We start from the raw sequence: 10946 nt of genomic DNA, 5'->3' as shown, positions 1-10946 counted from the left end.
GGTCGCATTGTTTTGGGGTTGTTTAGCAGCAAAAAGACATTAAGATAGCCAGATCTCTTTGATCATACAAAGCTTGACTTTGATCCTTTGTCATAAGGGAAGAGAAGCTTTGAATACCATTTTGCGCTTCTATCTGATTACCATCTTGTGTCAAGGAGATAGTCTATGTGGTAATTGACCTTCGACAGCTATTATTCGGTGATAGTAGGCTGTGTTGCTGTCACCTTTTCTCGACCATGTGATATTGGAAGCACTGAATGAAGAAACTCTCTTCTTCCTTATACCAAAGAAATTAAGCCATTTTTCGTGAACCTGAGACTCAGCATCACTGTTTAAAGAAGTTCGGTTTGCAAGAGCCTGACACTGGTCAATGGACATTCTCTACCTTTTTCCAGACCATAATAGATTTCTCTGCCAAAGGCTCTTATAGCTTTCTTCAGTCTCTTCAGATTACTCAGACTTGGCTTCACTGTTTAAATGCTCTTATATATAGTTCGATTCTTCATATTGAAACTCATATAACAAATAAATTGAACTGAGCTATCTCGAAAAATCCAAATTCATCATGAGCAGCTGAACTGAGTTGAACAATCTAACTCATTTTGGCACATTTATAACTATTGCATTAACGTTTTCAATCAATATAGATCATGTTTTTTTTTTTGATAAACTCTATCGGCTGATCCGGTCGGCCCCGGGAAGAATGCACTTAGTGCTACAGAGTGGATTAGCCCGAAAGCGTACCACACTGCTTGACCCGAGTTTGGAATACCTTCCGACTAATGCCAGGGGGTGGACCAATCATCTGTTATGGTCCACCATGTAAACTACTTGAGCCGAAACCCAAGCCAAGACTGGCCAAGTAGTGATAATATAGTTCCCAGAGAGAATCAAACCCATGACTGATGTGGATACATACCAAGCCCCAAGAGATTGCCACTAGGTTACCAGCAGTTGATCAATATAGATCATGCTACATCCAGAGAGTAACTCGATGATTAAAATAACCCAAAATCCATCAAAGGTTATTTCCTAGGTACTTTTCTGGAAAACTTTACATCTACCAAAGACATGTTGTTGTAGTATGAGGTCCATTTCAAAAGGAAGGCCGTAATGTGCAAATTTACATTTAACGCTTCTTTTCTTGTGGAACTAAAAACATGCAAAGTTTTAATGTTAGTGTGACAAAGAATGTGAAACGAAAATGTGTAGAACGTAAGATAAAGTTTAAAGTTATTATAAATATAATAGTTTAGAACAAATATGTATGGGTTCCAAGTAATAATGTAAACAAGATCATGGGCACAGTAATGAGATACAGATGATCAACACAATAAAGTAAATATAAATAATTATATATTAATCGGTAAATTGCATAGATCGATCCACGATAAAACAAAGACAGTCCCATGATAGTTGATGTAGAAAGGAAATTAGCTCTCATGAAGCTTTTACAAACGAAATTCAAAGCACTTATGTAATAAGTTTCACATTCTCCATATGGTTTAAGAATGTGTAAATATTTTGACCCGTGACAGGTCCAAAACCTTTGATTTCAACTCTTCTGATAGATTTCGTTTCCATGTTGTAGCAGAAAATGTAGAAAGGGTTGGACACGACGGTTGGAGAAAACACGATTTCACTATCACCGGTAAGGCCAACAATATTTACACTTGTCTGAGCAACTAGAGTATCCCATAGTGGCGGAAATATGTGAGCATGTCTCCACAATGTAGGTTTCTCAATATCATCTATGACCCACAATTCGAAACCAATGGATATTCCATCGAGAGCACCTGATGTATGAGGAGTGAGTATACCTAATTTTCCCTTGTAATTTATTAGAGTTGAAGGAGATTTAAAATCCTTGATAGCTTCATCAACAATAAACTTCAGCTTCTCAGATCTTATGTCAAAACAGACAATCATAGACGTAGAGGTTCTCCAAGACCCACCTTCCACAGCTGAATAATATAAAACTCCGTTTATGCAAATCTCATTATCTCGAGGTCGGGGATAATGAGATATGGGACACTCAATCATTCTCCAGTTCAGTTTTCCCGTTCCTAACGTGAGAACCTGATGTTGTTCAGCTTTTTGAATATAGGGCCTTTCACTAGCTGTCATACACAATACCTTGTATACTTCTTCTATTGGATCATACCCTAAATATGTCATAACCCGACCCCTCCCCGTTTTCACTTTGGGTAAAAGTTTGAATCCTCCTGTGCTAGGGTTACATATCATCATCCTAGCATCTTTCTTTCTACTTAAAACCCACTCATCTTTAGTACACAACAATCCACAAGCAGGGACACAAACTCTAATGGGATAATCTATAGGGACATGACTAAGACTATCGACAGCTACACTAGACGACTTCTGGTCTGAAATCAGCATAGACTCAGGTGAGGAGAAAAATGACCACTTACCCTCTGCATGGAAAGTGAAAAGGAGACAAGGACTAAGAGAAGACATCTTCAGAAACAGATCCGTGAAATATGGACGGCAGAGAGTGGAACCCCAGTCTTTAGACACGACACGACACCTCGCTATAGATTTGGCAGGCAATCTCGAAAGTACCTCAAGGATGGTATCCATTGGGAGACAAGATTTTTCTCCTGATGCTTTTGTTGATGTAGTCGAAGAGATGATACGAACCTCTTCCTTCGAGACGCTTTGCTTTCGTTTCTTCATAGCGGACATAACATGAAATGTAACGCTGCCTAGAGTTCAAGTAAGACACCCACCTTTTGTTTTTTGTTCAACCACAATAAGAACCATCTCTATATAGGCATGTCTAAGCTAATAATATATATTACATACAACCTTATGTAATTAAATTTTTTATATCCAACTAGAGAATATTTTCTTCTTTTTATATACTCTATAGATTTCACTAAAATAGAATTATTTTTGTATAATTGACTAGTCTCTTCGTGCTTAATAGTAAACAAATTGAATTTATCACTTGACTGGCTTTAAGAAAAAGATTTACGACGTGCAAGAACCAATCTTGCTTGTTAATTGTTATGTGACGAGCTGGATATGTTACTATTTTATACTTGCTTGACCTTGAATTTACATGAAAGTCCGTAAAAGGTATCTTTTACTATCGCATATTTCTGAAAACCCGTTCTTCAAAAAAAAACTATCGCATATTTAAACTTTTTAATGAGTTTAGACAAAACATGATTCATCTAATTACATTGTGTTTATTGTTTTTATTTCCAACAAAAAATATGTGTTTATTTCCAAAAACTTTGTTTTTTGTTGTCAAATATGCCGAGCCGGACCTGAATAGAGGCAGGTAAAGCATGTGCTTTAGGGCCAGAGTGTGATTATTAATTTTAGGGGCCAAACAATACAGAAGATAATGTTTGGTCTAGTGGCAATTATGCATTTTATTATCTAATGGGACCGGGTTCGATTGTTTTTGCTACACTTTTCAGTGTTTTTCATGTTTTTTTTAAGTAACGGGCCAAAAAAAGTATTTTGCTTCTGGGCCAGTAATTCTCAGGCCCGGCCCTGCAAATATGTGAATTCTTTAACTTGTAATGTTCAAGAGATACTAGAAGCTTGAATCCAGAGGCGGACCCACGTTGTAGAAAGGGGTGTCAACTGACACAGGTTAAATATAAAACTTTGATTTTTACGCTGTGTTCAATAGTAGACAGCAGCTCAAATGGTTACATTGTTTATCCTCTGACACCCCTTACCCGATTTCGAGGTGCGTCCTGCACCCTATTTTTTCTCTTTAATTTTAAGTAAAATCTTTCTTGTCCTAGGCCCATATAAATCGTGATCCAGGTTAAATATTTTTCTGGGTCCGCCACTGCTTGAATCTAAGATTGCTAAAGCATTTGGTACCTAAATCCGACAACCTTTAGTACCGTACCCCAAACTCCTCCACTCATGTATGGATTCAGTTCAAAATGACAACTGCAGGATTTTTCAAAAAAGTACGGGCTAACTCAAGAGACCTGGGACTTTGGCTTAACAACAAATAAATATTTCTCCTCAAGCTTATGCAAACTTCGGGCATTTAAATGACTTCATGTTTTTTTCCCTCCCTCCCCTCACTCCCAAAAAAAAAAGATAAAAAAATCACTAAGTATATAAAATAATTTTCCCTACCAATACAAGAAAACACGTGAATTCCGACGGATAAATTGTCGGAAAATCATCGGAATTCGGTGTTCTCCACAGATTCTTGACAAAACTATTCGTCATGATTATCTCGTCGGGAATTGAAAATCCATTGGAAATTCATCGGGCCATTCCGACAGATGCTGGACAGACATTTTCTTGACGGATTTCCAACGAAAACTTGTAGGGAATACCCATCGGAAATTTTCAACCGACATGCGTCGGGAATTTTTGAAAAGTAAAATAATTTTTTTTAAAAAATTTAAATTAAATAAAATATACCAAAAATATACTTAATTTGTAAAAAGATTTATAATATATAAATTTAATCTAACAAATTAAACATATAAATGCTAAATTTATAAATTCTAAACTAAAAAAATTATATAAATTATATATGAAATATTTTTAATAATAATTAAAACATTTTAAATATTGTTTTGAAACATTTTGAACTATTTAAAATATACTTTAATAATTGAAACAAGTTATTGAAAATCTAAAATATGGAGAAGAGTTTTTATATATTTGAAATTATTTTAAAAACGTTTTTTTATATTATAATTACTAACAAAAACGTTTATATATATTTTAAATGATTCTAGATATATAATATTTTTTTAAAACGTTTTTATATATTAAAAACCTATAAACGTTTTCTTAAAATGCAATATATCAAAAAGCTAATTTATTTAACAACTGAAAATCCATTTTTAAATGATAAAACGCTTTTAAAATTACATAAACACATAATAGTCCTAAACTAACAAAAACAATCAATATATTAACCAACAAAACACTAAGAACACAATCCCATAAATCTAAGTTCAAAAATATCAAATCCAACATCCTAACATGTATCTAACATGATAAACACATAAGGATTGAAAACTTACATGATTTTGGCAAGCATTAGAAAGAAGACGAGTGAAAATCGAAGAAAAACGCTTGGAATATGCAGGTAGAATGAAATTTATAAATTCTAAACTAAAAAATTTATATAAATTATATATTAAATATTTTTAATAATAACTAAAACATTTTAAATATGCACCAGTGAGTTAGTGCATGACTAAATCTTTTTTTTATTATTTAAGGAGCGTTATTTTAAATTAACCTTAACCTCATGTGTTATTAACCAAATTGTCATTTCTTAGGTGTCAACACTAGAATCACTCTCACACCTTTTAATTAAAAGCCCTCTCCTCATTAGAGTAATTACATATATTGCCATTATTCATTACAATATAGCTTACATAATATATTATATGATCCCTATCTATATAACCGATAGCTCATTTGATCATTCATTGCGATTTCTCACGAGGCCTCCATCGTATTAATAGACACCCTCTTTTATTATTGATTTTCGTAGTCTCCTTATGTTTCTATATCCATCAAGTAGATACAAATATTTTAGTAAAAGTAGTATAACGCAGGTTTTAGTTCAAGAAATATTTCTCATTTATCTCGAGACGCCTATCATCTTTATAATATAAGTACAAATAAAAATCAAATATAGCTCGAAACGTCTATCATCTTTGAGAATATAGAAATCTCAAGTATAAATCTGCTTTTGTATAAGTAAGAGGGTTCGTCTCACTTAAATGATATCAACTATAAGGAAATTTCAATATCTTCAAAATGTAGAAGGAGCTATATGACTGTTTGCTCTATACGGTTTGTATTAATTTTCTTATTTCAGAAGTCCTATATTGTCCAGTGGTCATATGTTAATTTTTTTGATATTAACCTCACATATATAAACTCATTATAGGTATAGTTATATTGAATATATCGAATGATTTATTAAGCTATAACCTTCACCGGTTAGCTACGTATGTTATTACAATTTGAAAAATTCATTAGTCCGCTTGGACAAATTAAATTAGATATCAATTCAAAATTTTCATTGATTGGCTTTTAAAGTCATTAAGTATTTATCGTCAATTACGGTTGTATATAAAGAAAGTTAGATTATTCTGCTTGGACAAATTAAATTACATATCAATTTCTAATTTTAACTGATTGATTTTTATAACCAGTAAGCATTCATCTGCAATTACGGTTGTATATAAAGAATAAAAGAAAGTTAGATTATGTATCCAGATTAAAAAAAATATATCACATGATTTTGTTGTTTAAATATCATCCCGAAATCGAAGGTGATATCGTTACAAATGTTTTAAAAGAAAGCGAATTCATTATATCATTTGTGTATGATAGTATTTACCTAATATGATCTTCTTTGATTTATTAATATCGTGTGTTAAGGCAAGCTTTAAAAGGAGATTGGAGCGCAAGTTTTGTGATAATAATTAGTGAATATTTTATATAACTAGGGTGAAACTGATTTCAGAAGATTAACACATCATTTTAAAGCCTTGAGTTCTTTGTTATTTCTCTTTCTAGGATTGCAAACCAATAGTTCTAAAGACGTTTTTTACATCAGTTGTAGTTTTATCAATTTTTTATTTGTTTCTTTATAATTTGTTGCTTTCGTATTTTATTATTCTATTACCTACGTTTCGTTTCATATTTTAATCATAATTTTTTGTTTTTTCTTTAGAAAATGACAGTTATTTGAAAAACTAGTTTTCCTAAAATGTAGGGAATCTATTTTCTTAAAAACTTGATTATCTAAAAAATGAGTTTTTCCAAAAACAAAAGCCAAAAACTACTCCAAAATCATGTAAACAATCAATCTCTAAATAGATGTCTAGAATATTAATTTGGTGGTTTAAGCATTTATAAATTATAATACTATACTAAATATAAGTAGTGTTTTATATTAAATATAATTATTAACAAATGATAAAATTTATATTTTTTTATTAAATTCTAGATTATAATATATTAGTTATTATAATTTATGAATAATAAATGATATATTATATATTATTATAGTATTGTAATTGTCTAAACGGTTTAGAAGGTAATCGCATTGGACAATTTTTCTATCATTGCACGCCCTAGTTACTAGAGCATCTCCATTGTAGGTTTGTAGTGAATCGGTTCTCGAAATAAGAACCTTTTGCTCGCACATGTCATCATCCATATGCATCTTCTTCCACATTTATTTATTTGAATGATTTAATTATTCTGTTTCAATTAAAACTTAATCATTTAATTTAAAAACTAATATTTTGTTCCTAAGAACTTCTATCAGTGATAACTGATAAGGTTGCTCTTAGATTTTAGCCTATGTTTTATAGATGCAGAACATGTAATACCGGCACCACAAACAAATATTTGGATTCCATATGCGATAATACTTCCCACATTTAATTTTTGGGCTCCCCTCACTAAAATGCAATGACCCCACAAACGTCTTATCAACCTATTTTCTTTGGCATAAAAATATAAAAAGAATGAAGGATTTGGTAGTGATACGATTGCTGAATCCAAAGTGATATAAGAGTAGTGAACTTCTCATATGTCTTCTCTTCTGATTATGTTTCTGACGTTCCTGTCGATTGATTTGAATATGATCAGAGCCAGGGGAAAATCATTAAGAAGCATGACAAAGTTGTTTTTTGATAAGAATGCAGGACAAAGTTGTATTGTTTCCAAATGTGGATAAGGTAGAGGAATGTCGAGTCCAAGAGAAGCTCATCCCAAATGAGGTGTACCCGATGATAAGGATCCAGTCTTGCAAGCCCCATTCTCCATAATGATAAGTTGAGATCGTAGGAAAGAAACAAGTGGTCTCTAGTTTCGTCATCCCTGTCACACAAACAACTTTTTTTTGGATGTTAAATCCTAAGACACAAGCCTTACTCTTGTTGGTAGTCGGTTAAGATTAGCCATCCACATGACAAAAGCATGCTTTGGATTGCCCATTTGAACCAACCTGATTTCGTCCACAGCTTTTGATGTGCTCCTAGTATGACTGCTTTCCATGTTTTGCCAGAATAGAAACCCTTACAGTTTGTGTTCTCTATGATCCGAAGAAATGTCTCTAGCCCCAAGTCTAGGCTAGGCAGAAAAACAATTGCCAAGTGGATTTGAAGATCCAGGCGGTTATTATATCATGGAGAATGGAAAAACCATCCTCTGGAGTTGCAAGTACAGAAGTTTTAACACAAATTTGCGTTTACTATAATGAAACCTTTTTGTGGTAAAAATTTATATTGCTTCCGAGGGTTGCGCCATTGATGTAATTATGAAAACAAGATCAGGGTATAGTAATGAGACAAAGATGATCAATACAACAAAGTAAATATGAATATTATACAATAATCGAAAATGACATAGATCGACGATTCTATTAGGAGCCCATGATAGTCTTCTTAAGAAAATGTAGAACGGAAGTTAGCTCTCATATGAAGCTTTTACAAATGAAATTCAAAGCACTTATGGGACAAGTTTCAGATTCTCCATATGGTTTGAGAATGTGTAAATTTTTTGACCCATGACAGGTCCGAAGCCTTTGATTTCAACTCTTCTGATAGCGTTCGTTTCCATGTTGTAGCAGAAAATGTAGAAAGGGATGGACACGACGCATGGAGAAAACAAAATTTCACCATTACCGGTAGTCCCGATAATACGTACCCTAGTCCCAGCAACTAGATTCCACCATAGAGACGGAAACATGACAATATTCTTGCACCATATATGTTTCTCCATATCATCTATGACCCACAAAGCGAAACCACTAGATTTTCCATCCATAAGACCTGGTGCATTAGGATAGATTATACCTAATTTTCCCTTGTAGTTTATCAGAGTTGAAGGAGACTTTATATCCTTGAAAGCTTCATCAACAATAAACTTTAACTTCTCGGACCTTATGTCAAAACAAACTATCATAGAAGTTTTCCAGCACCCACTTCCCACAGCTAAATAATATAAAACTCCGTCTATGCATGTCTCATTATGATGACATTGAGGATAATGAGATACTGAACACTCAATCATTCTCCAATTCATTTTTCCTGTTCCTAATGTGAGAACCTGATGTTGTTCAGTTTTTTGACTATACGGCCTTTCACAAGATGTCATGCACAGTACCTTGTATACTTTTTCTACTGGGTCATACCCTAAATATGTTAAAACCCTACGCCTCCTCGTTTTCACTTTGGGTAAAAGTTTGAATCCTCCTGTGCTAGGGTTACATATCATCATCCTAGCATCTTTCTTTCCGCTTAAATCCCACTCATCTTTAGTACACAACAACCCACCGACAGGGACACAAACTCTAATGGGATAATCTATAGGAACATGACTAAGACTATCCACTACACGAGATGACTTCTGGTCTGAAATCAGCATAGACTCAGGTAAGGAGAAAAATGACCACTTACCCTCTGCATGGAAAGTGAAAAGGAGACCAGGACTAAGAGAAGACATCTTCAGAAACAGATCCGTGAAATATGGACGGCAGAGAGTGACACTCCAGTCTTTAGACACACAACGGAACCTCGCTATGGATTTGGCTGGCACTCTCGAAAGTATTTTAAGGATTACATCCATTGGGATCTGACCATAGTTTTCTCCTGATGCTTTCGTTGAGGTAATCGAAGATATGATACGAGTCTCTTCCTTGGAAACGCATTGCTTCCGTTTTTTCATGGCGGACATAACATGCAATGGTAGCGCTGCCTAGAGTTCAAGTATGACAGCCACCTTTTGATTTCTGTTCTACCACAATATAACCATTCTATATATGCAATGTACATATTAGCTAATTATCTGTTCAAAAAGCATTAAATCACACTCGTTTGGAAAAAAAAAGAAGACAAAAGAATAATGATTCTATGTCTTAAGTGCTTTAATTTTTTTTTGTTGATTAATTTGTATTCTATATAAATTTACAAGTATATATATCTATATATATATATATAGTATTCTTAAATACAATATATTTTATTTTATATATCCCCAAATGTCAATTTTGGAGTGTTGTTTTGCTGGCATACCTAAATATATGAATATATATATACTTTAGCAAAAAAAAGAACATGTATATATATACGTATATATATAGTTTTTGAAAAAAGGTATATATATATTATAAATATACCCCCTTAAACTTAATAACATATAAGTATAGTAAAATTTCACAAGAAGTATATATTATCTTTTATAAAACAAATTTTCAATTTTCAGATTTTAACCTTATATAATTAAGTATTCTTTATATAAAATAAGAGAATATTTTTCTTCTATTATGTACAATATATATATAATTTCACTAAAATAGTTCTTTTACGCCTTTATATTTCTTTGTATAATTGAAATGTGTATTTTTGTCAAAATTCTTAATAGTATAGAAATAAATGTTAATTAAAAAAAAAAAACTATTCAAAGAACTTGATATCAGATTTAAAAAAGGAGTATAAAATTGTAGTGGAGTGGAACCTGTGGAGTCAACTCGAAAGATCTAATTTATCACTTGACTTGACTGGCCTTAAATTGTTTTTGCCACCACATATGGGTGCAAGAACAAAGCTTGCCTTCGTATTTGCTTAATCGTTATCAACAACATTTATTAATTATTATTGAATTTTGATCCGCCCTTTTTAAGGCGCTGGATTTATTTTGTTAATTTTTAGTTGTCGTATGATTATATGTTTTATATAATAGAGATGGTTTCTTTAATTCAAACTGAAAATGGCTAACAATATGTAAAACTTATTTAAAATTGACTAACAATATAGGTAGTCAATATATTGATCTCTTATGTAAAATGATTCGTTGATCATTTTGGTTTATTGGACATTGTGCATGTAGTAAATAAAGAGAGTATTAGAATATTCAGGATATATGATTTAAGATTTTTCAAGCATTAAGGG

The 10946-nt window shown here is 32.5% G+C and overlaps 2 protein-coding genes across 2 annotated transcripts; both read right to left on the bottom strand.

Annotated features, from left to right (window-relative positions):
* Nucleotides 1–1473: 1473 nt before the first annotated feature.
* On the bottom strand, nucleotides 1474–2697 carry LOC125609918 (F-box protein At3g49450-like). The gene has a single exon (XM_048781532.1). The coding sequence runs from the start codon at nucleotides 2695–2697 to the stop codon at nucleotides 1474–1476; it is 1224 nt and encodes a 407-aa protein (XP_048637489.1).
* A 5808-nt stretch (nucleotides 2698–8505) lies between these two features.
* On the bottom strand, nucleotides 8506–9723 carry LOC106350100 (F-box protein At3g49450-like). Its single transcript, XM_013790036.2, has one exon. The coding sequence runs from the start codon at nucleotides 9721–9723 to the stop codon at nucleotides 8506–8508; it is 1218 nt and encodes a 405-aa protein (XP_013645490.2).
* Between the last annotated feature and the right edge of the window lie 1223 nt (nucleotides 9724–10946).

The sequence above is a fragment of the Brassica napus genome, chromosome A6 (assembly GCF_020379485.1).
Source record: "Brassica napus cultivar Da-Ae chromosome A6, Da-Ae, whole genome shotgun sequence".
Classification (NCBI taxonomy): Eukaryota; Viridiplantae; Streptophyta; class Magnoliopsida; order Brassicales; family Brassicaceae; genus Brassica; species Brassica napus.
Note: the sequence above shows the minus strand (reverse complement) of the source record. Positions and strands in the feature narration are given on the sequence as shown.

Bases quoted from the DNA above. Each gene is read 5' to 3' on its own strand.
- LOC106350100 (XM_013790036.2), bottom strand. From the start codon at position 9,723: ATGAAAAAACGGAAGCAATGCGTTTCCAAGGAAGAGACTCGTATCATA.
- LOC125609918 (XM_048781532.1), bottom strand. From the start codon at position 2,697: ATGAAGAAACGAAAGCAAAGCGTCTCGAAGGAAGAGGTTCGTATCATC.